Source organism: Esox lucius, chromosome 1 (assembly GCF_011004845.1).
Source record: "Esox lucius isolate fEsoLuc1 chromosome 1, fEsoLuc1.pri, whole genome shotgun sequence".
Taxonomy (NCBI): domain Eukaryota; kingdom Metazoa; phylum Chordata; class Actinopteri; order Esociformes; family Esocidae; genus Esox; species Esox lucius.
Genome location: NC_047569.1, coordinates 41,657,911 through 41,683,578, shown reverse-complemented (window position 1 = coordinate 41,683,578; position 25,668 = coordinate 41,657,911). Strand labels below are relative to the sequence as shown.

Here is a 25,668-nt window from a genome sequence, read left to right as displayed (position 1 = left end):
TGTTGTCTGGTATATTGTAACAGGGCTTTTTTGTGGCATTGGCGCAGTAAAGGCTTCTTTCAGGCAACTCGACCATGCAGCTCATTTTTGTTCAAGTATCATCGTATTGTGCTCCTTGAAACAACCACACCGTCTTTTTCCAGAGCAGCCTGTATTTGTCTTGAGTACATAAAGAAAAACTACTTGTGGGTTTTTCTTTATGTCCAAAACAATTCTGGCAGTTTTGCCTGAAATCTTTCTTGGTCTACATGACATTGACTTGGTATCAAGAGATCCCGATACCAAGAGATCTACTTCTTAATAAGTGATTGAACAGTACTGACTGGCCTTTGTAAGGCTTTCGCCTGCTCAGTGCATCCACGTGAGAGCTAACAAACTCATTGACTATTTATACACAGACACTAATTTCAATTTTAAAAGGCCACAGGTGTGGGAAATTGACCTTTAATTGCCATTTTCTGTGTCTGTAATAAGGCCAAACATTCAAGGGTATGTAAACATTTGATCTGGGTCAATTGGGGGATTTACAGCTCTGGAAAAAAGTAAGAAACCACAGCACCTATTTCTTCCTTTCCAAAAAAGTTGGAAAGGAAGGTTTTGAGTGAGGAACAGAATGGTTAAAATTAAGAACGCTTCTGTTCCTCACTCAAAACTTTCCTTTTCATCTTTTTTGGACAGAAAAAGGTGCAGTGGTCTCTTAATTTTTTCCAGAGCTGTATGTTATCATTATGATTTGGAACGTTTATTATTTCTGCCAGGGTATCCAAACTTATGAGCACTACTGCACATTTTAAGCTTGTCTACTACACCGCAGTAGTATATCGAAACCTTTGTCACCACTATCCCAACATGTCACATTACCAGTAGATTTAATATTCTTATGTCTGAATAAAGGTGATTGACACAAAATGTTTTCAATGATGTTACTTCTTCCATATGTTAACATTAGACAGATTGTATGTCATTATGACTTTAACAAACAGCAGAATAATTAAGCTGCTATTAAAACAGCTTTATTTATTATTCGGTTTTATTTAGTTTGAATATTTTCCCTCCTCTGTGCTTTCTCGTCAGCTCCTGTCCAGCCTCCAGCCAACCTCATGTGGATTCAGGAAGGGAACAATGTGTCATTAAACTGGGACCCGGTCAAGTCTCAACCAAATGAGTCAGATGTCATTGGATACAAGGTACGACTAAAGTTGAGTTGGTTTCTGGCCTGTGCACTAGGTGTCAAGGGTCAAGTAAGAACACTGGAACACACAGTCACTAAACAGGACCAAGTATTTCCCTTATATTCCCTTTTAATACAAGCTTGTAGGCAGTAGTTCATACCAACATGCAGAAGAAGGTATGCAAATAAAGAAGGATTGGAAAGAAAACAAAAAAACACAAATCTTATATAAAGTGATGCCAACAACTCAACCCCTCCTACTGCCCTCTCTTTCCATGCCTCCAACTTATTATGGGCGAGTCTACTAGGCTCTGATGTAACCCCATGACCTTCTACTAGGCACTGATGTAACCTCATGACCTTTCTTCTAGGCCCTGATGTAACCCCATGACCTTCTACTAGGCTCTGATGTAACCCCATGACCTTCTACTAGGCACTGATGTAACCTCATGACCTTTCTTCTAGGCCCTGATGTAACCCCATGACCTTCTACTAGGCTCTGATGTAACCCCATGACCTTCTACTAGGCTATGATGTAACCCCATGACCTTCTACTAGGCTCGGATGTTACCCCATGACCTTCTACTAGGCTATGATGTAACCCCATGACCTTGGGGTTTCATCAATCCTAGGCTCTGATGTAAAGCTGTAACACCATGACCTTCATCACTCCTAGGCAGCTAGGCTTTTGTCTCTGAAAAACTGGCCACCCTGTTTGTATTTCTCCATTGTAACACTGTTCAGTTATCATGCTCAAACCTAGACCTAGTAATTTTCCACTCATGCACACAGTAACTGTTCTAGTAACTTTCCACTCATGCACACAGTAACTGTTCTAGTAACTTTCCACTCATGCACACAGTAACTGTTCTAGTAACTTTCCACTCATGCACACAGTAACTGTTCTAGTAACTTTCCACTCATGCACACAGTAACTGTTCTAGTAACTTTCCACTCATGCACACAGTAACTGTTCTAGTAACTTTCCACTCATGCACACAGTAACTGTTCTAGTAACTTTCCACTCATGCACACAGTAACTGTTCTAGTAACTTTCCACTCATGCACACAGTAACTGTTCTAGTAATTTTCCACTCATGCACACAGTAACTGTTCTAGTAACTTTCCACTCATGCACACAGTAACTGTTCTAGTAACTTTCCACTCATGCACACAGTAACTGTTCTTACTTGGCTTATCTCCTTCACATAAATTCAGTGCCCAGTCTGTCCTTGGAAATGCCTTTCTATCAGGTATTTCCTTGCTTCTCTAACAATTGAGCCTCATCTAAATTCAACTCTGCAAATCATTACGCACGTCTTTGGGTTTTAAACTACACACCTGATTCATTGAAGCTTGATAATGAGTTCACCTTTTCAATGAGCTGTTTACACCAAGGGCAAAAAAACAAAAAGAAACTCCAATGTGTCCTTTTCTGGGTCCCCAAAATGAAGGCTCAGGACCACTTTTGAAGCGTTCCACCACCTCAGCTCACATTGAGTCTTTAGGGGCTGGTGTCCTGGCTCAGTTATCATCCTGTAGGGCCATCATGCTATCACATAGCTACCTAATTAATCCCAGCTTACTTACCCAAACCCTCTCTTTCCAAGTTCTCAACTGGGTCATTGCTGTACATGAGAACGTGTTCCCACCTTCTCAGTCATATTATCTAGTACAGTAAGGCTGTATTCACACAAGCCGCACAATTCCCATTAATTCCTCCACAGATTGGTCTAATCAGCTATTTTCCAGAGAACTGGGCTACCTGTGTGGACACAGTATATACGTTTATATATAAATCATCCAGATAAACCCAACACCAGTTATGGAGAGTGGCACCGTTGGGCCAACACATGTTTCTATTTATGATTATCTGAGCCAGAGTGACCAATTGAATAAACGAAATGTTTACTGTTTTCACCTGAGGAATGTTAATGCAAAAAGGAAAACATGTAGAAATATCCTTATTTCCCAGCTTTTGTTCTTTTGTTCATTCCCTCCATGAAGGTTATGAGTTTATATCATTAGATAGTAACTGGATGTTTGATGACAGATACAGTTCCTAAGTTTGCATACCCTGGCAGAAATTGTGACACTTTGGCATTGATTTTGAAAATATCACTGATCATGCAAAAAAAAAAGTATTTTATTTAAGGACAGTGATCATATGAAGCCATTTATTATCACATTGTTGTTTGGCTCCTTTTTAAATGAAAATGAAAACAGAAATCACCAAATGGCCCTGATCAAAAGTTAACATACCCTTGAAAGTTTGGCCTTGTTACAGACACACAAGGTGACACACACAGCTTAAAAATGTAAATTAAAATTAACCAAGTCAAGTTCAGGTAGACCAAGAAAGATTTCAGCTAAAACTGCCAGAAGAATTGTTTGGGATATAAAGAAAAACCCACAAGTAGTTTTTCTTCATTTTCTCAGGAGAAATACTGGCTGCTCTGGAAAAATATGCTGTGGTTGTTTCAAGGAGCACAATACGACGATACTTGAACAAAAATGAGCTGCATGGTTGAGTTGCCCGAAAGAAGCCTTTACTGCGCCAATGCCACAAAAAAGCCTGGTTACAATGTGCCCAACAACACCATGACACACCTCACAACTTCTGGCACACTGTAATTTGGAGTGAGGTGGCCAAAATACAGCTTTATGGTCACAAGCATACGCACTGTGTTTGCGGAGGTGTGAACAAGGCCTATAGTGAACAGAATACCATCCCCACTGTGAAGCATGGTGGTGGCTCACTGATGTTTTGGGGGTGTGTGAGCTCTAAAGGCACAGGGAATCTTGATGGCAAGATGAATGCAGCATGTTACCAGAAACTACTGGCAGACAATTTGCATTCTTCTGCACCAAAAATGCGCATGGGACATTCATGGACTTTCCAGCACGACAATAACCATAAGCACAAGGTCAAGTTGACCCTCCAGTGGTTACAGCAGAAAAAAGTTGAAGGTTCTGGAGTGGCCATCACAGTCTCCTGACCTTAATATCATCAAGCCACTCTGGGAAGATCTCAAACGTGTGGTTCATGCAAGACGACCAAAGACTTTGCATGACCTGGAGGCATTTTGCCAAGACGAATGGGCAGCTATACCACCTGCAAGAATTCTATTACAAAAGACTGCACACTGTCCATTGATGCTAAAGGGGGCAGTACACAGTATTTAGAACTAAGGGTATGCAGACTTTTGAAAAAGGGTCAGTTTATGATTGTGCCATTCTGTTATAACCTACAGTTGAATCCCTTTACAAATAAATTATGTTTTGCCTGCTCACTCTTTACAGATGGTACATATATTACCAATTCTCCAAGGTAACTTTTGAACACAACTGTAGGAGTCATCAAGCTTTAAAGAAATCTAAACCCTTTTTCTTTATTTTAAATGTTTTGACTGGTTGGTTGGTTGATCAATGGATTCATCGATTTTGCAGGTCTTGTTGAGTCAGGAGGGGCGTGTCCACCACCAGGTGATGAGAACCATCAATCCCTCTGCCATCCTAACCCTACCAGAGGGGGGCACCTACATCATTGAAGTGCGGGCAGTTAGTGAGGGAGGAGAGGGAGCAGCCAGCTCCCTGGTCCGTGTACTCACCTCTTCAGGTAAGATAGGACAATATGATCTGCACTCACGTAGGGGAGTGACACCCTAACCCTTAACCCCTAATAGGCTCTGTACACAGGCGTATGGACGAACTTCCACTTTAGCCAGATGTCGGCATATCATTTTCGGCATATCAGTTTACTTAAGGTGATCACCCGCGTCACCCTAAATTTAAGTTTTTAGTAGATGTTTTCAAGACCTGCCTAAAATAAGCATTAGTGATGTCCATCAAATTGTTGATGCCCGGCCCCCTGCTCCAACAAGCAAGCGGAACAAGGGATTCAAACTCTACGTATCGAGTTATCTGCACAACTACGAGGGTAAGTAGTTTACTGTGGTGTGCCGGACGGCTATCGGCTAAGCTAGTTAGCGACGTGTTCCTTTTTAGTGTAGTATTAGGCAGGACAATATAACGCATAAAAATTCACCTTAGCCTCAAAAACGGCAAAAGAACGCTGGCTGAGCTGGAACGCTAGCACGTCCCCATAGCAACTGAATTGAAACGAACCTTCGTTCAGCCTCTTCAACCTGAATGAAGCTTAAAATTCCATAGCCTCAAAAAAGCACCAAAACAGGTCCCCTCTTTTATTTTACTACTGTAACCTCATTTCACAACGAAACTGAAAAATAACAACTGGCATAGGAAGTAAACATCTGGTCCTATATGGTATTAATTGCGCTTAAACCTGCGTTACGTGGAAGTATATAAAAAATCGCCTAGCGTTTGAAGTCATTGAATGGCGCAAGCCATATTTTATTAAAAAGAGGACATTCTCCTGATTTAAATGATGCCCCACTTGTACCTTGAAACTTAAATGAGTCACGTACATTATATTTCATTTTTTTCGTACAACAGCATCACTCATCTTGTGAGTTTAGGTGTTTACTAATGCGGATGAGTATTAGTAAGTAAACCGGAAACTGCAATACAGACTTCTAGACAAAAGCGGAAGTTCCTCACTATGCTGGTGCACAGCAAGTGAGGGATTAATTAGGAAACTAACCTGAACAAAAATCTAATTTGTCCTATGGTGAATCGTTAATTGGTTAATTCTGTAGTCAGTCTACCAGTGGTAGGAATATAGAATGCCTTTGAAGCCTCTGGTTCATCTTTGGTTGCATCCTTACTTCTGGCTTGTCTGAAAGAGACGGCACAAACTGTGTTTGCTCTCAAAAATGTATCAAGACATGACTGACATTTCCCAGACAACATCTGGGTACAGATCGAAACCACTGGAACAATGTGCTCTGGACAGATTAGTCAAAGGTTGAGTTGTTTGGCTGAAAGGCCAAACAAGAAATGTAACCCTGCCTTTGAACAGAAGAACCTCATACCAACCATACACCATCGAGGTGGTGGCGTCATGGTTTCAGGCTACTTTGCTGGTAGTATGTTCAGGTACAATTTCCAATTGTACCTGAACATAGAATGTGAAGCCATCTGTCAAAAAGCTGAACCAAACAGGGACCTACAACAGCACTGATCCAAAACACACAAGCAAAGCTACATCAGAATGTCTCTAAGAGTAGAAAGTTAGGGTAATGGAATGACAGAGTAAAAGCTCTCATCTCAATCCTTTGAAAATGCTCTTGCTAGAGAATGCTGTGGCTGGTGTATGGAGAAAGCCCTTGAAAAGGACACAATTAATGTTATTTACAAATCTATAAATAATGTTGGGCCGACGATTCTCCCAGTCGATGTAAGAGACTGATAGAAAGTTACAATGTAAGAGACTGATAGAAAGTTACAATGTAAGAGACTGATAGAAAGTTACAATGTAAAAGACTGATAGAAAGTTACAATGTAAGAGACTGATAGAAAGTTACAATGTAAGAGACTGATAGAAAGTTACAATGTAAGAGACATATGAAGATATTTCAGTAAAAGGGGGCACCACAAGCTATTGAAGTTGAATGTTTTTTTTCTGTAGTTTCAAAATGAGTTTCTGGGGATTTTTGATTAATAAATTATTGCAAAGTAAATTTGCCAGTGTAACTTCCTAAATTAAGTTACCTTTATCTCTCTATAGGGATGAAGTGAAGATGACATATCTTAATGTCTAAAGATCAAGTTCCAGGCTTATATGTGGATAATATCCTGATGATGATCTTAAACAAAGTTAGGCCGGAATTCATTCAAACCTCCCATAGCAATATTTATGTCTTTATCTAGAAGCGGTTTATTTAGAAGTCTAATCAAATCCGAGATAATCGGTTTAGTTTGCAGGATTAGCAGGGAAATGCTTCAGGTACTAGGCTCCAAGAATAGAAGAATGTACAATGAATACAAAGTGAACAAAATCTAAAAGCAACATGGACTTTCAGCTGTGTACAACAAGGGCCTGTTCTGTATCAGTCATGAGCATTCCAGCAACACTAACTAGTGTTTAATAATGCATCTATACAGTGGTGTTTTTATAGGATGCATACCAGTAAAGCTAAAAAAAAACCTCTTGCTACTGATGTGTTTATTTAACACATCAACAAACAGCGTGGCTCCACAAAACACTTTTAACGACAGAGCAGCTTGCTTCTACCAGGTGTTGTAGTACACATACTGGAGAGAGAGAGAGAGAGATCTTCTTGTGTAATTACTCTCCTTCTCTGTCACAGATGTAAAATTACCACTGCCACATTTACAAGCCTAAATTAGGAATGCAACCAAGCTCAGAACCAATGTGCCTACAGGGCCATACGCTAACAGCAATGAGCTCAACACCACTGAAGGCCACAAGGAAGCAGAAAGACAACTTTTTAGGGATACAGATCCATTTTATGAAAACAACCTTAATAGATAAGCATGGAGACACTGACACTCGTCACCATCTATATCAATCGATCCAGCACAAAAATATGACCAATGCACGGACCAGCACCACAAAGGCAGGATGATAAAATATGCTTTCACTCACCAAGGCTGAGGGCTCATTTGAAGAGAAAGGTGGCATGGCAGTTCTTCCTCTGGGCAAACTTTTGGATGACTTTGGGAATTAAGCCATGAAGCTGCTGAATCAGCTGACTTTCGATGGACAACATGGCCAATGTGTTGAGTGGTATTGCGAGTAAAGGTTTTTACCCTCTTCAAGGTGGAAAAGTTCCTCTCTGACTTAGATATCGTCATAGGTGTTATGATCATTTTCAGCAGAATGACGGTCTCAGCAAAAGCCTCCACATGGATGGATCTTAACAGAGACAGGGCCGTCTTACTAGTGTGAAGCTCAGCGTGGCGGTACAGAGTGGTCAGCGCAGACTTAAACTTTTCCTTGTTTCCTAGTGGCCATAGTTTCACCGCACAGTCAAGCTCAGATGTAGGGAATGACAGGACAAATTGTGGGAAGTGCAAGCTGTCAACCAGCTTGGCAGCGATCAGGTGGTCACTTTGTGAAAACCTCTGCTCCACCTGGGAGATGACTGTGTCGCATGCCTCCTTCTTCACCGGCGCTGTGTTGGTTACTCGTCCGCCTGGCTCGTCTGTTCCATCATGAACGATGGCAGCCCATTCATCAGTTTGCATTCGCATATTCTGGACATTCTCCTTGAAACAGGTGAGCGCACTGCTAATCCCAGATGCATCAATGCTCCATTTTTGCAATGTTGTATAAAACATCAATTTCTGGGATAAGGAAGAAAATAAATTCCAGCAGCTGCAGAAAGGCTCGGTCCCAGAGTTTTTTGACAGGCCATATGCCTCACTTATGGTGGCCTCATTCCATCCTGGTTGTGTGCATATGTCCTCCATACACAGGAGCAGCGCAGCGCGGTTTTCCCAAACTGCCTTGACAGTTCTACTTTTAAAGTTCCATCGTACAGTGGGTGGCCTTGGAATGCATCTCTGTGTTGCCTCAGCAAGTGCCGCAACACGTTTTGGATCCCCAGAGAAAAAGGTGGCAAAAGCAGTTAAATCTGCAAACACCTTCAGGAAGCTCATTCGTGCTGAACAAAGTTGCTGCAAGATCAGATTCAGCTGGTGAGCATAGCAGTGAACAAACTGGGCATGTGGGTATGTCTCTTTCATTAGCATCTGTACCCCTCGGATGTTTCCACTCAATACAGCCGCCCCATCATGAGTCTGAGCAATCAGCTTTTCTCCCAGCTTCAGTGGTTCCAGCACAACCTTGATGCTATTAGAGAGCCCAGGTCCAGTTTTATCTTTGACATGTATCGCAACACAACCACCATGTTTGATTTACAGGAGACATCAGTTGTCTCGTGCCTGTATGGCAACAAATCAATCAATCAATCAAATGTATTTATAAAGCCCTTTTTACAACAGCAGTTGTCACAAAGTGCTTTACAGAGACACCCGGCCTTAAACCCCAAGGAGCAAACAACAGTAGAATTGGATTTCAGTGGCTAGGTAAAACTCCCTAAGAAGGCCGAATTTTAGGAAGAGACCTAGAGAGGACCCAGGCTTAGAAGGGTGAACAGTTCTCTTCTGGCTATGCCGGGTGAGGTATTAAGAGTCCAATTAGAATAATAAATACATTTCTCTGGGCTGAATCCATAGTCTATTTGATTCTAGACTAGGTCAAAAGTATGACCAGGTGGACAAGGACAGGGACAGCAACAGGCCCCCCAAACCAGGTACTCCGCAGCTGTGGACCAGGACCTCATCTCCTCCTAAAATGTTATACTGGAGGAGACTGAGAAAAGTTAGAAAGTGCATTCCTCATATCCCCCAGCACAATAATATAGCAGCGTAACACCTTGGAACTGAGACAGGGGGGTCTGGCGACACTGTGGCCCTACCCGGGGGAGGCCCTGGACAGGGCCCAACAGGCAGGAAAATCAATCCACCCACATTGCCAAGCATCAACCAAAGGGACACCCACCAACCGTAACCCCCCTGAAAGAGGGCCGAGTATTGCCAGCAGCGTACAGCCCAATTGCACAAGTGCGCAACAGAGAGACAACAACAAGCCTGTGACTCTTCCCCCGAAAGGCATTGGAGGGAGGGCATCCCAGTGGCGACAAGAGCCCACCTGGCAATGATGACAAATGATGTCTCGTCCACTTGCTTGGCTATCTCCTCCCTGTACACTTCATACTGTACACTTCATACATACAGTCTAACAGTTTATTTTGTACAGTGCTAGATGCCCCTTTGATTTTGGGCTGAGCGTCATAGTGCCTCTGACATCTCGAATCGCCCTCACACAGTCTCGAAAATGCATCTGAATATTCCAGGATTCAGGGAGTCCACCGACTCTTTGTGACTCCGCAGTGCGGTTTAACATTTTACACACAGTTTAATACGTTATGATCCGAATGAGAACGTAGCTGTTTTCCTCCACCTGTTTGTTATGCTGCTCAATGGAGCACCTGTATGCACTGTCAACTTGGGCTGCAACATTTACCCTTCCAAGTAAGCCAAATTTCACAGCATTGTCCAGATGACTCCCGCTGCTCTCATGTTTTGCAATCTTCTCAGAAAGATGTTTCAAATCTTTGTAACCCGTCCTCGACCAAGTACCATCTCCACCAAATAGCAGACTTGGAAAACAGTAGAGGGCCTTCTTTTGAATGCTAACCGTTAGCCACTTTTTCTTCAAAAACCACTCAACGTTAAACCCGCGGTTACTTTTACCAGCAGTTTGAGCAGAGATGGGGACAAGTCACACATGGTCAAGTCCAAGCAAGTCTCAAGTCTTAACCATCAAGTCTCGAGTCAAGTCTCAAGTCACAGTTCAGATAAATCAAGTCAAGTCAAGTCAAGGGTTCACCCTAAGCAAGTCAAGTCGAGTCCTTATAAGTTTCAAGTCAAGTCAAGTCACAGTACTAAAGAGATGAACACACACACACACTGTCCTCTGTTTCTGACGTGCGCTCGGTGCGAAGCTCGATTTTAAAATCAAATACCGTTCCGTCTCTGGTTAGAATCCTGCTGCGTCCATAGCAACACGCTGTTTTTCAAGGCAACGGTCTGTTATCAAGAAATAACACGCACTCTGCACTGGAATTCAGCCAATCCATGTAATAAGGGCTAATAATAACAACCTTATAAACTAATTATTGTGACTGAAAAACTGCCTAATATGTAATTACGCTGTAATTATTCTTGTTTGTATGAGTAAAAAAATAAAACTCTTCGAAATGTTTAGGTGCTAGTAATCACATTGGCGCCTCCATGTTAGCCTTTCATGCAGTAAAGTTAACTGTTATGGTGTAAGCACAATGCTTTTAAGTTTCCACGCGCAGTCCACAAACACTTGAAAATGCGCACATTTAATACAGACATTATAGTCTACGTGTAATAATATACATGCCCGCTCATTTTAAGATGCCCATCAACATTAAAATTCAGGCTATGCCACTGTTATAGTCAAATTCCCTTACATCTATTTACCAGACATATTCAGTAATGATAATGGTCACATTTCTAACAAGAAAAAAACAAACATAATATGCAACCAAGGCCAAATTATGACAAACAAAATATTAATTCATTACATTAGTAACTTAATCGTTATAGATCTTAGTGAAACTGAATATAAAGAGATTACTTTCTTACCTTTCCTTGTGGTTCTTAAAATGACGAATGAAATTTGACGTTTTTGCATATTTAGCATCTGGCAAACCTTTTTTTATTCACACGGTCCAGTTCAAAGTCCTTGTATCCAAACGATACTATATGTGGAGCTCGACTAACGTTACTGTCTGCCATGTTTGGCGCGGTTTGAATTGTGCAGCGTTAAAGGCACATACGCTGATTAGTGGTGCTGATGTCACAACATATAAAATAATTTTATTGCTGTTTGTTTATTATAAGTTCAAGTCATTGTCGAGTCTTCCACTTGAAGTCAAGTCTCAAGTAACTTGTTCTCAAGTCAAAGTCAAGTCATTTTGATACTTTAATCAAGCAAGTCACAAGTCCTGAAAATTGTGACTGGAGTCAGACTCGAGTCAAGTCATGTGACTCGAGTCCCCCACCTCTGAGTTTGAGTGATGAAAACATCCCGTGGCTGATGGTCAAATTAAGGGTTTCAAACTGGTGTTTGAGTATGAAATCCACTTTATTCATTTTCTCAAGTTATCTGAAGTTTTTGAAGCTAATAAGCTAGCAAAGACAATCTACCTTCCCCGCTCTTCTTGCCGACTAATGTTGGCACCAGACAGACAGCCAATCAGGTTTGACCTCTTACCCAACTTTTCTACACCGGGACTCTTTTTTGGACATAATTAACAGAACTACTCACCCCTGAACACCCGAGGCTAAGTATCATTAAAATGCCTTTTCACTGTAATTGTTGTAGCAACAACACGGAGGAGAATGTTCGTCTTAAGTTAAAGATAGCAGAGTTAGAGGCTCGGCTTCTGACGCAAATGCCAGGCAAGGATTATGCTAGTGTAGAAATAGAAAAATCTGCGTCAGTGCCACCAGGTAGAAATGATAGTTTTGTTAGCCCCCCGGCACAGCTCCTGCAGCCGGGCAATAACTTTCTCTTGGTCACTGGGAAGAAATGCCGTCGACCAGTTAAACCTGAATCGTTGCTAAAACCAACTGAGACTTTGAACAGGTTTTCCCCACTGGAGTCGGAGTCAAAACCCGAGCCGTCTTCGGAGGGGAATGGTCGGCAGGCATGTTCTACCGGTGGACTTGAAAAACTGAAAACTTTAGTCATTGGCGATTCCATCACACGCAGTATTAGACTAAAGAATCAGCCGGCGATCGTACATTGTTTACCGGGGGGCAGAGCCACCGACGTAGCCGCAAATCTGGGGTTGGTGCTAGCGAAGTCTAAAACTGGCAAGTATAGAGAGTACAGAGATATTGTTATCCACGTTGGCACCAACGATGTTAGGATGAAACAGTCAGAGGTTACGAAGCAGAACATAGCATCAGCGTGTAAATTAGCTAGAAAGATGTGTCGGCATCGAGTAATTGTCTCTGGCCCCCTCCCAGCTAGGGGTGGTGACGAGCTCTACAGCAGACTTGCGCAACTCAATCGCTGGCTGAAAACGGAGTTCTGCCCGTCGCAGGAGGTAGAGTTTGTAGATAACTGGCCTTCTTTTTGGGACTCTCCCAGAAATAGGGCCAGGCCTGATCTGCTGAGGAGCGACGGACTCCATCCTAGCTGGAGTGGTGCTCTTCTTTTGTCTAGGAACATTGACAGGAGTCTCACTCCTATAGCTTTAACATGAGATAGGGTGCAGGTCAGGCTGCAGGCTGTTAGCCAGCCTGCTAGCATAGTGGAGTCTGTCAATAGCATAGCCAGAGTAGTTAGTACAGCTTTACCTATTGCCACTGTGACTCGTTCCAGGCTGAGAAAAGTTAAACAAGGTAGTGCTAACAAAAACAACCTTATTAAGATAAAGCCTTCCTCCACCTCGGTCAAAAATAAAAATAATTGTATCACTTCGCATCTCAAAATGGGACTCCTAAATATTAGATCTCTTGCTCCAAAGGCAGTTGCGGTAAATGAATTAATCTCTGATCATAAACTAGATGCTATTGGTTTATGTGAAACGTGGCTAAAGCCTAAAGAATTCACTGCCTTAAATGAGGCCTCTCCTCCTGGCTATACTAGTGATCATATCCCTCGTGCATCCCGAAAAGGAGGGGGTGTCGCTAATATTTATGACAGTAAATATAAACTTACTCTCAAACATATTACAGAGTTTCATTCTTTCGAAGTTTTACTCATGAAAGTTAACCAGGCCGATAAATCATTTTACATAGCTACTATTTATAGGCCCCCCGGGCCATACACATTGTTCCTCAATGAGTTTCCAGAATTCTTGTCTAACCTTGTAGTCATGGCAGATAGTATTCTAATTTTTGGCGATTTCAATATCCATATGGAAAACCCCCATGATCCTCTTCAAAAAGCCTTTCAAGCCATAATCGACTCAATGGGTTTCATCCAACATGTCTCAGGTCCAACACATTGCCACAATCATACCTTAGATTTAGTCCTGTCACGAGAAATAGATATTGTAGATCTAATAATTTACCCCCAAAATCCTGGATTATCGGATCACTGTCTTATTACATTTACCGTTATAACAAGAAATTCACTTGCCCCCCAAACAATGAGTTTCAAAAGCCGTACTATAAATTCTCGGATTACAAATAAATTCCTTGATATTCTTACTAGTTCGCTCTTAAATGACAGAGTAAATAAATCTGTAAACGATCAAATCGAGGATCTAAACTCAATACTGCGAAATACAATAGACATAGTTGCACCACTAAAAACTAAAGAAATACGCAACAAGAAACTTGCTCCTTGGTACACCGACAATACTAGAGCACTTAAGCAAGCCTCCAGAAAATTGGAGCGAAAGTGGCGCTCCACCAAGTTGGAAGTATTTAGACTAGCCTGGATAGACAGTACAGTACAATACCGAAAATCAATCACGTCGGCTCGATCAGCTTATTTCTCCAACCTGATTGAGGCGAACAAAAACAATCCAAAATTTCTCTTTGATACAGTTGCAAAGTTAACAAAAAAGAAAAGCTTAGCATGTGAAGTGGGTCTTCACTTTAGTTGTAATGAATACATGAACTACTTTGATGAAAAGATCGTCACCATTAGAAAACAAATAACTGAATCCCTAAATAGTTATGGTCCTAAAAATCTCGGTTGTCCGAAAAATTTCCGGAGCCTCCCTGATCAGGTGTCAATGGGGACACTTGAGTTTTTTGATACCGTTTCGCTCGACACATTTACAAAATTGGTAATGAGTTCTAAACCCACAAACTCTCAGCTAGACCCGATTCCTACAAAATTCCTTAAGGAGTTATTTCCTGTGCTAGGTCAGCCAATGCTGAACATAATAAATTGCTCCCTTTCCTCCGGATGCGTACCAAACTCACTAAAAATTGCGGAAATTAAGCCTCTTCTAAAAAAATCTAATCTAGATCCCGACATATTAAACAATTATAGGCCAATATCGAACCTCCCGTTCCTCTCAAAAATCTTAGAAAAATGTGTTTCCCAACAACTGAATGCCTTCCTAAAGACAAAAAACATTTATGAAATATTCCAGTCTGGTTTTAGATCCCATCATAGTACTGAGACTGCACTCGTGAAGGTAACAAATGACCTTCTAATGGCCTCAGACAAAGGTTCCGCATCCGTCCTGTTGCTTCTTGATCTTAGTGCTGCTTTTGACACTATTGATCACTCCCTTCTCTTAGAGAGACTGGAAACCAATATTGGGCTACGTGGACATGTTCTAGCCTGGTTTAAATCTTATTTATCTGAAAGATATCAGTTCGTTAGTGTGGATGGCATATCCTCTGACAAGTCAAAGGTATGCTTTGGAGTTCCTCAAGGCTCGGTTCTGGGCCCATTACTTTTCTCACTATACATGCTCCCTCTGGGCGATGTAATCCGAAATCACTATATTAACTTTCACTGTTATGCTGATGACACACAGTTATATATTTCAATGAAGCATGGAGAAGCCCCTAAATTAGCTATTTTGGAAGCATGCGTTTCAGATATTAGGAAGTGGATGACAGAGAATTTCTTGCTCTTAAACTCAAATAAAACAGAAATGCTCCTTTTAGGACCCAAAAAACAAATAGCGTTGTTAGCAGATCTCACTGTGAACCTCGACGGCTGCATGGTCGTATCCCAAAAAACTGTAAAAAACCTTGGCGTTACCCTTGACCCTGACCTCTCCTTTGAAGAACATATAAAATATGTCTCAAGAGTTGCTTATTTTCATCTTCGAAACATTGCAAAAATTAGAAACTTCCTATCAAAAACTGATGCAGAAAAATTAATCCATGCTTTCGTTACTTCTAGATTAGATTACTGCAATGCTCTTATCTCTGGTTATCCAGACAAATTAATAAATAAACTTCAATTAGTGCTGCACACAGCTGCTAGAATCCTAACTAGAACAAAAAAATTTGAACACATTACTCCTGTCCTGGCATCCTTACATTGGCTGCCTGTTAGGGTTAGGGCTGATTTTAAGGTTTTACTCTTAACCTATAAATCAATACATGGACTTGCTCCTACCTACCTTGCTGAAATGATCCAGCCATATATACCTACACGTAACCTTAGATCGCAAGACGCAGGCCTTTTAATTGTACCTAGAATTTCTAAACAAACAATTGGCGGCAGGGCCTTTTCTCATAGAGCTCCACTCCTGTGGAATGATCTGCCAATTAAGGTTAGAAATGCAAACTCAGTGCAAACTTTCAAGTGTCTACTAAAAACTCATCTCTACAGCACGGTTTATAATTAGGTGTAGCCTGGCCCGGGGGCGTGAAGGTGACCAGTAGGCTTGATACTGTCCACCCTTGCTGTCTTGCCAGGTGGGCTCTCGTCGCCACTGGGATGCCCTCCCTCCAATGCCCTTCGGGGGAAGAGTCACTGGCTTGTTGTTGACTCTCTATTGCGCACATGTGCAGTTGGGCTGTACGCTACTAGCAATACTCGGCCCTCATTCAGGGGGGTTGCGGTTGGTGGGTGTCCCTTTGGTTGATGCCTGGCAATGTGGTTGGATTGATTTCCTGCCTGTTGGGCCCTGTCCGGGGCCTCCCCCGGGTAGGGCCACAGTGTCACCGGACCCCCTCGTCTCAGTTTCCAAGGTGTTACGCTGCTATATTATTGTGCTGGGGGACATGAGGGATGTACTACTAACTTTTCTCAGTTTCCTCCAATTTTAAATTTTAGAAGGAGATGAGGTCCTGGTCCACACCTGCGGATTACCGGGTTTGGGGGGACCATTGCTGTTCCTGTCCTTGTCCACCTGGTCATACTTCTGACCTAGTCTAAAATCAAATATACTCTGGATTTAGCCAAGAGAAATTTATTTATTATTCCAATTGGACTCTTAATATCTCACCCGGCACAGCCAGAAGAGGACTGGTCACCCCTCTGAGCCTGGGTCCTCTCTAGGTTTCTTCCTAAAATTCGACCTTCTTAGGGAGTTTTTCCTAGCCACTGAAATTCAACACTACTGTTGTTTGCTCCTTGGGGTTTAAGGCCGGGTGTCTCTGTAAAGCACTTTGTGACAACTGCTGTTGTAAAAAGCGCTTTATAAATAAATTTTGATTGATTTGATTGATTGAAATACGAAATAATGCTGTAGCCCCACTTGGCATCAAATTTGTGTGATCTACATTGATCAAACTAATATTCTGAGCATGCGTATTCATATTTTCATACGTACAGTGTACATTGCATTGTGAGAGAGGGGCTAGCCCCACATTCACACTTAGCCTATGGCCTACTACTGCAAACTCAAATTGGCAGAACGCAGTCTGAAGCAGCAAGGCAGGGACCAACATGAAATAAAATCTTAACACAAATGATATGCAATTTAGGAAGATGCCATATTCATAGATAATAAATTATATGAAGTAATCTTCGAGAAATAAAAATAACATATTTTGTTGCAGTTCTTTCTGTTGACAACAGCCCCACCTGCCCCTAATGACCAGTGGCCCCTGCATCTAAATAAAAGCAGGAGCAGCATTGTGTGTGTGTGTTTTGTGTCTGTGAGAGTGTGTGTACAAAAGGGCTCTATGGTGCGGGTCCCAGTTTCAGGAGGGCTGCCTGTTGGTTGATCTCGGCTGTTCTATTAGGCCCAGGGACAGTTTTTCAGGTCCTCCGGAGGGATATGGGCCTTGCCCCCTTATGACCACATTACGACCACATTATGACCACATGGTCATTCTGGTCCTCCAGGGGGATAAGGGCCTTGCCCCCTTACGACCACATTACGACCACATTGTCATTCTGGTCCTCCAGGGGGATAAGGGCCTTGCCCCCTTACGACCACATGGTCATTCTGGTCCTCCAGGGGGATAAGGGCCTTGCCCCCTTACGACCATATTACGACCACATGGTCATTCTGGTCCTCCGGGGGGATAAGGGCCTTGCCCCCTTACGACCACATGGTCATTCTGGTCCATCCTCAGTGGCTCGGCCGATTTTAAACCCATTAACCATTAAGGGTCCCTGGTAGAGGCTGTCAGGTTTTATGACCAATACCAGTGAGTCAGAGCTTTTGTTTGATTGAATTGAGCCCTTGTCTGGTTACCTCATTGGTTCTGTTTTGTAGGGCTGGGTCATAACAAGGGGCTAGTACCTTCAGTTAAAGTGCTTAATTTAGTCACTACGGCTACAGCTGTTGCATCAGCCAAAGGTCTTTCTACTAGTATTACTGCTTTAATTAATCACCTACTCACACACACACACACACACACACATTACCACTGCACAATCAATTAACTCTCAAACTAGACAATTTGAAGTTTGACATTATTTCTATGATCACCACCAACAAGGTATTTAGGCCAATCACATCTACATGTATTTTTTTTCTGTTCGTCTTCCAAATGAAATATTCCTTTTTTCTGTTTCAAAGTCCCTAAGAAATTGTCAGTGAGTAGCTTACTTCAAACTGCTGTGTGCACAGTGAGTTTTTTTTTTGTTGTTTAATTTGTGTGCGAAACAAGCTGTTCTGACAAAATGAGGAAGTAATGATGATTGGTAATGCTTGACTTCATTACAGCACAGTTAATCCTGTCTTTTCTTGTTGTTTTACCTTGAACTGTTCATCTGACTGTTTTATTATTCTGTTATCTAGTCTGGATGAAGAACTCAATATATGGCTCTGTAATATAATTAGTCCATGTGAAATGTGCAAATTGCTAATCACTAATTGTTTGCTTTGACATAAAAGCACAAAACTTCGTCAATGTGTTGTGTTGATTCATTTCACCGCCACTGATGCCATAAGAGTTAAATGGGGTGAACTTCAGTTTGGACTCTGAGAATGCCAGCTGTCTACTGACATCTTGTCCTTTGTTTTTCTCTGGCTTCCTCCTCCAGGAGTGCGGGCAAAGAGCAGCCAGTGTTCAGTCCACTGTGTTCGACCCTGGGCTCTGCCATGGACATGGACTGCTCTGCTCCTTACTGTTCCTCTGGTGCCTTCAGCTTCCTGGTGAGGCCTACAGAGACCTCCTGCTCCTCTTTTACATGGAGGGACTGGGCCTCTCCTTTGTCCCCTCGCCCTCCTTCCATTCATCTCCTCCTGAAACTGTTTGCTTGCTCTGGCCTTGCCCATCAGCCAGACAGATCTGGGGCCTGCTGAGCGGATCCACTTCTAAAACCAACAAACAGATGGTCAAAAAATAACTCATTTCTGTCTTTTTTTTTCTTCACCTATCAACTTCCTGAGAGCTAAACAAAACTCTTCCTTTTTTTCTTTGGCGGGGGGGGGGGGGGGGGGGGGGGGGGGGCTTCTTTCCAAACATCACTTGTATTGTAGTACTGTAACTGTACATTGTCAATGAAAGACCTTAGTTTAATCATGTAGGCTGACTCCCAAATGGCACCCTAACCCCATAGAGCTACAGTAAAACTAGTGGACTATGTAGGGAATAGGGTGCATGCGACTTTAACTTTACAGGACATTGTTTTCTTATAATTTCTTGGCGACTGGCATCTAACTGCACCCAGAAGGCAGCCCCAGACGCTCTGAGGCTCTGTGGAGCTTGAACAATTCCCCAAAAGCTGCTGTTACTGTTGCTGTGGCAGTCTGTAAGGCTGTAATACTGGGATCAGCCTAATTGAGCCTGGCCTCCGTCTCTCTTCTTAATAGTAATCTGCATTCATTTACCCAGTTGGCTGCCTAACAAGCAACATAGCAGCAAGGCTCAGTAGAAAGATAAGTGCATTGTTTTCTTATTCACATGGAGAAGGGAAAATTAAAAAAAAAAAGTTTTTTATAGTACAGAACAAATCTTACTATTTCCAGACTTGCTTTTTGTACATTGTGTTACCTTTAGAAACAAAAACAAAAAAAGTGAGTGCTGTGTGTTTCGGCTATGTCAAACTTTCTGTTTTCCTGATAGCAATGAGCAATTACTGGTAATGTGTTGGACTGGTGGATGTATGGGAGGTGATGCCAGTGATGGACTCACTGGTATACCTGTCCACCTGCACTAACCTGTAGTGCCCAAACACATCTTTAGAACAAAGACTCAAAGACTCTGTGAAAACTCATAGTGTCAGTACAAATAAATGTGATGTATATTTTTTAAATGTTTGCGGTCTTTCTGTCTTTTCTATGATCTCTATACAGAATGCCTAAGATGTGTTCAATATGGTCATTGACCCTTTGTTTTTCTAGTAAAATGGCTGTTATCTTCCAAATCTTTGTGTTCAACATCATGCCAATCCAATCACATCAAAGGCTGATTTCCGTATATTTTGGATGCTTTATTGTTTAGCTGCAAATTGCACACCAAAAATTCTCTATAATGACGTTTTTGGTTTTATATTTTCTGAAAAGTACGTAGTTCATCCTGTCGCCGGTCTTCCCGTAACATGATTTAAAGGGCTTGCTGTTGTGTGTCTGCATGGAGACCAGAGAGCACATGAGGGTATTACTGTAAAATATGACACATTTCCAGCATGCTGATGTGCTGTCCTCGGATCCGCTTCATTGTAGCGCAGCCCATTAACTTGCCTTTTAAAACCCTGCTGCAATGCAGAGCCAAATGGGGCCACTTACAGCAACCGGACCAGAACATGGCCAGTTCTAAACTACACCCTGTTCTCCACTTTTAGTGCACTAAATTGGGCTCTGGTTGAAGGTTTGGGATGCACACTATTCATGGGTCCTCTCAGGTGTCGGCCTCTGTCCTCGATCCGTCCCTTCAGTAGGAAAACTCTTATCTATCACCAGACAGGCATCCAAATGAAGGTGCTGCAAATGTAATTAATGTAAGAAAGAAGATCTGTAACCTGAGGAATGCCCCCCCATGCCCGACCCCTTCAGGATTTCCTGAGAAGTCCTCTCCTTGGCATGTATTCTCTCCCTCCTCTCTCCTTCCTGACTCTATATTTTCTACCTCTCTCTCTCTCTACCTCTCTCTCTCTTGCTCACCCACCATCTCTATCTTCATCCAGTTCCCTCTGGCTCTGTAGTCCCACTCCATTAAGGGGACAGTGGTGCCTGCCTCACTCAGACAAGGTTATATAAAGGTACCATCGTACCAGTTCACTCCACCACCAGAGATGCAGATGGACAGAGAGCTAGGACCAGAGCTAGGACCAGAGCTAGGACCAGAGCTAGATGGAGGACAAATATTGCTGGGAGAAATGTCTCCATTGCTGATTTGTAGGCACAGCTCTAGTATTTGTTCAACCTCTTCACTGTGGTTCTTTCAAAAGGTGGAGGGTGTTTTTTGTTAAAACCCTACTGGGAAATAACATGGCTGAAATGTAGCTAAGGTCCTGGGTTTTTCCCTGAAGCTTTTAGTGTGTTTTCAGTGATGTGGGGTAAGCTGGGATAGGATGTAACCAGAGTGGCTACTAGTTACTTCCACTCAAGTGCTAATGTAGGGAGCCTTAATTATTCATGGTGCACCTGTCTGCTGCAGCACCTGATCAGATTTATAACGGTGTTATGCCCAGTTGTAGGCGCGTTCACAGAGCCATGAGCTGCGATGTCAGCAGTTAACACAGGAACCCTCTTTAGGTTCATTTCACCAGCTAAGTGTGCACACACAGCCAGCTAACGTCTCTTATGTTGGAGCCTAACGTGTCTTGCTTTGAAATAGTGGAAATGCCCCTAGTGGTGAACTCTTTAGGGAACAGTGCCTGTCTGTCAGCACATTCTCCCTCGGTCATCTCTCACTGTACACACTGTACCTCCCACACACAGCTCTGTCCTGCCCAGATACAAAGCGGACTATGACCTTTACCATGGAGACTAAAATAGAGCAGTGAAAGGTAGGCTCTGGATATTTCCAATTCGACACAGAACACACCTGTGTACGTTGAGTGTGTGGGCAGTGTGTGCACGCGTGTATATGTGTCTGTACACTGATTATTTTATTAGCACAGACATTGTGTGCTTTGGGCTTTGTAGGCAGTCTTAAAATATGCAGTATAGAGAGGCCCAGTTTCAGGCCAGTACATCCAGTGACATATCGGTCAAAAATAATGACACGTCTCCTTGAACACTCTGGCGGTACTGATAACATTTGATAATGTATCTCAACACTCTGGCAGTACTGATACATTATCAAATGTTATCAGTACTGCCAGAGTGTTGAGATACATTATCAAATGTTATCTCAACACTCTGGAGGTACTGATAACATGTTATGTCCCTCAACACTCTGGAGGCACTGATAACATGGTGTATCCCTCAACACTCTGGATGTACTGATACAAAGTTATTATGTCCCTCAACACTCTGAGTCAACATGTTTGTAGTCAGTAGGGTTAAATTAATCATTAAGTCATTAAATGTCAGTTTCAAGGAATATTCATCTCTGTGACCTCTCATTGGCTAAATTTAATATTTAACATAATTATAGATCTACTCTCATTTCAATTCACCCACCATATTTTTAAATTCTTAATTAATTGGCTGCTATTAATTATTTTCATCCAATAAATGTCTGTCTTAGATTGCACCCTTTTGCCTTTGAAGTGCATTGCATTTCCTCTCCACTCCAGTCACACACATTATCAAAAGGAGTGCACTAAATAGACTGTAGGGTGCAATTTGGAATGCAGTTCATATCTGGTTACAGTTCTGTTCTATAATGAAAAGCCATCATAGTGTATTCATGAAACAGATGGGTTAAATGTGTCAGATTTTAAAGATCTTTCAGAATTAGAATTTCCTTTATTCACTAAGTAGACACATGCTGCAATGTTTCGTGTCTTATGTTGCTGTTTGTGTTGAACAGCCTTTAGGAACAGACAACCCAGAGTATATTTATACATTGTGGTATATACAGTGGGTATAGAAAAGAATCAAATTTTGTTGCTTTGCAGCCTGAAATGAAAATGGACAAAAACAATTTTTGTTTTATTCAGCTGTATTTACAACTTATAAATTCCAAGTGAAAGATATAATACCAACCAACAAAAAAAATTACCCCCCTCCTACAAATGACTTGTAAACCCAACCAGGTGTAGTTAATCACCTTCTCAATTGCACACAAAGCCAATTGACTTTCAACTGTGATCAACTGTGGTCATTTTGATTAGCTCAGCATGAAACAAGCTTTTCCTGAACCATTTCAGTCCTTGGTAGTGCAAATGAAGAAAACAATCAACTATGGGTGGCTAGGCATTGTCAAAAGATCTCCGGGATAAAGTTGTGGGCAGGCACAAGTCAGGAATTGGATACAAAAAAAATTCTTTATCAGTGCCTAGAAGCACAGTGAAGTCTATTATTAAGAAGGGGAAGGTATTTGGTACAACACAGACCCTCCCTGGGTCAGGACGTCGCTCCAAACTGGATGAAAGAGCCAGGAGGGAACTGGTCAGAGAGGCTACCAAGAGGCCTACAGCAACTCTGAAGCAGTTGCAGGAATTCACGACAAAGAGTGGTCAGTGTGTGCATGCAAATTCTCCACAAATGTGGCTTGTATGGGAGGGTTGCAAGAAAAAAACCACTCCTCAAGAAAGGCCTCATGCAGTAACGACTGAGCTTTGCCAAAATGCACCTTGAAGATTCCAAGGCCACGTGGAAAAAGGTGTTATGGTCAGATGAGACTAAAATGGAATTATTTGGCCTCAACGCCAAACGATTTGTCTGGCGAAAATCCAATACAGCTCACCATCCAAATAACGCCATTCCTACAGTAAAGCATGGAGGTGGTAATATCATGTTATGGGGTTGATTCTCTGCAGCAGGGACTGGAGCACTTGTCAGGATGGAAGGAAAAATTTATGGGGCAAAATACTGTCAAATGTATTGGAAAATCTGCTGTTCTCTGCCAGAAAGTTGTCAATGGGAAGAAGATTTACCTTCCAACATGACAATGACCCAAAGCACACAGCAAAACTGACCACACAGTGGTTGAAGGAGACAAAGGTGAATGTCCTTGCATGGCCTAGTCAGAGCCCGGACTTAAACCCCATTGAAAATCTGTGGAATGACTTGAAGACAGCAGTCCACAAACGGTCACCATCAAATTTAAGTGAACTTGAGCAGTTCTGCAAAGAACACTGGTCAAATATTCTAGAGGTCTAGATGTGCAAAGTTAGTAGAGACATATCCCAACAGACTAAAGGCTGTAATTAAAGCAAAAGGTGGTTCAACAAATACTGACAACAAGGGGGTGATCCTTCTTCCAAGTCAGTGATTATTATTATTTTTATTTTTATTTTTTTCTGACATTTTGGTGTTATATCTTTCACTTGGATGTTATAAGTTGCACTGAGTAAATACAGCTGAATGAAACAAAAACTGTGTCTGTCTTCATTTCAGGCTGCAAAGCAACAAAATGTGATTATTTTAAAGGGGAGTGATTATTTTCTATACCCACTGTAGTAGAAGAAGTAGTAATTGAAGAATCATGTCAAGTAGGATGCATTGTGCAGTGTTCCAGTGAAATCAGGTCAAGAAAATGTGGTGATACACAAAGCAAATCAAACGTTGAAATTGCATCAATGATCTCAATTGTTTTATGCTGTTTTGTCTCTTGTGAGGTGGAATGCAACAGCTCTGTGTTGACATGATAACTGAGTTTTCAGGACTTTTCCTGGCTGAAGACTTCTCTGGCCTGAAACTAGCTAACACCAGAAAAAGATGAGAAAGGAAGTATCTGTACAACTATAAATTGAGTAAAATGTTTCAGCCTACAAATCAATACATTTGTCCCACATGAGATTTAGGGAGAGACCGACAAGAAATAATATTACCAGCCTTCAGATACTGATTAAGACTTAAAAGTAATAATTATAAATATTGCCCTGTACACGAAAAAAATACTGTGCTAGTATTACAGGTTTTTGTGAAATTGACACAAATTGCTTATTAGAAAATGTATTGTTGATACTGTACTGTACTTTTCACAATTATTTGTTTCAATACTTGTGGTTTGGCTTGTACATTGGGTAATTAATCTAACATTACATTTTGTAAACCAATCTGTTTGTATTTGGACTTTCTGCACCAGTTAAAAAGATGACCGTTCCAGTTTATCTAATTGATCTCTCCAAAGGCAACCTCCCGTACCTTAAATTATTTTCTCATAGCAGTTGTAGGAAGTGATTAAAAGTTTCTAATATAAAATATTTTAGCTTTTAAATAGGAATTACACAAGTCTTTGCTGGCCAATGTTGTTAATTTAATGGCAACTATCTGCAAATATATTGCATAAAGTTTCATCTAACTGTAAGTCACTCTGGATAAGAGAGTCTGCTAACAAAAAGAAGAAATGAAATATAATATATAAATGTGATTGTGAGTTAGCGCAACAAAATGGCATTGGAGTTGATTCAACATGCACTTCAGCATGGACGGAACAAACTCTCCACGATGTTGCAGCTGGTTGCAATATATTGGTACATTAAAGTAGCATTGTTTTGCATATGCTTTATCACGCCTTGCAGTGGCACAGAGGTTAATTTCACGTACATCAGCTTGCCTGTATTTCACGTGCATCAGCTATTGTAACCAGTGCCAGATCACATTCTGACATAGTAGGGAGCTACGACGGCCAATGTGAGAAGCCATTCCCATGACAATGTTCACATTTATAATCTACCATCTGTGTCTGCTGTCAAATTCCTTTTTTTCCACAGAGTCCAAGTTTCTCTCAGGGGTGCCTAATGGTCAAATAAACAGTCTGACCAGCCTGATCATGTTTTTCATGTGTAACATTAAACATTAATGGATTAGGGCTATTTGCAGTGGGAGATGGCGCTGGTTTGCTCAAACACTCGCACTGCTAAGTGTGTGTATGATGTTTGCAAGGTGCACAGACTGCCCCTGCTAGTATTTTTGTATACCATCGTTTTTACCACAGTTGGCCATTGGTTTTGTTTGTGAATTTTGTCTGTTTTTACTTCCCACTGCTCCACCATTCTCATTCTCCATTCTCCTCTTCCTATTTTCTTACTTCACGTTTCTGTCACAAGC

General features: G+C 41.7%; 1 protein-coding gene across 1 annotated transcript in view; it reads left to right on the top strand.

The window, feature by feature from the left end:
• The window catches only part of cntn5 (contactin 5), a 344,921-nt gene extending 325,930 nt beyond the window's left edge, over positions 1 to 18,991 (top strand). Inside the window, exons 22-24 of the mRNA XM_029121761.2 lie at positions 1,075 to 1,187; positions 4,622 to 4,790; positions 18,600 to 18,991. Coding sequence (XP_028977594.2) covers positions 1,075 to 1,187; positions 4,622 to 4,790; positions 18,600 to 18,715 — 398 coding nt within the window. The 3' untranslated portion in view covers positions 18,716 to 18,991. The remainder of the gene's footprint in view (positions 1 to 1,074; positions 1,188 to 4,621; positions 4,791 to 18,599) is intronic.
• Positions 18,992 to 25,668: the final 6,677 nt, after the last annotated feature.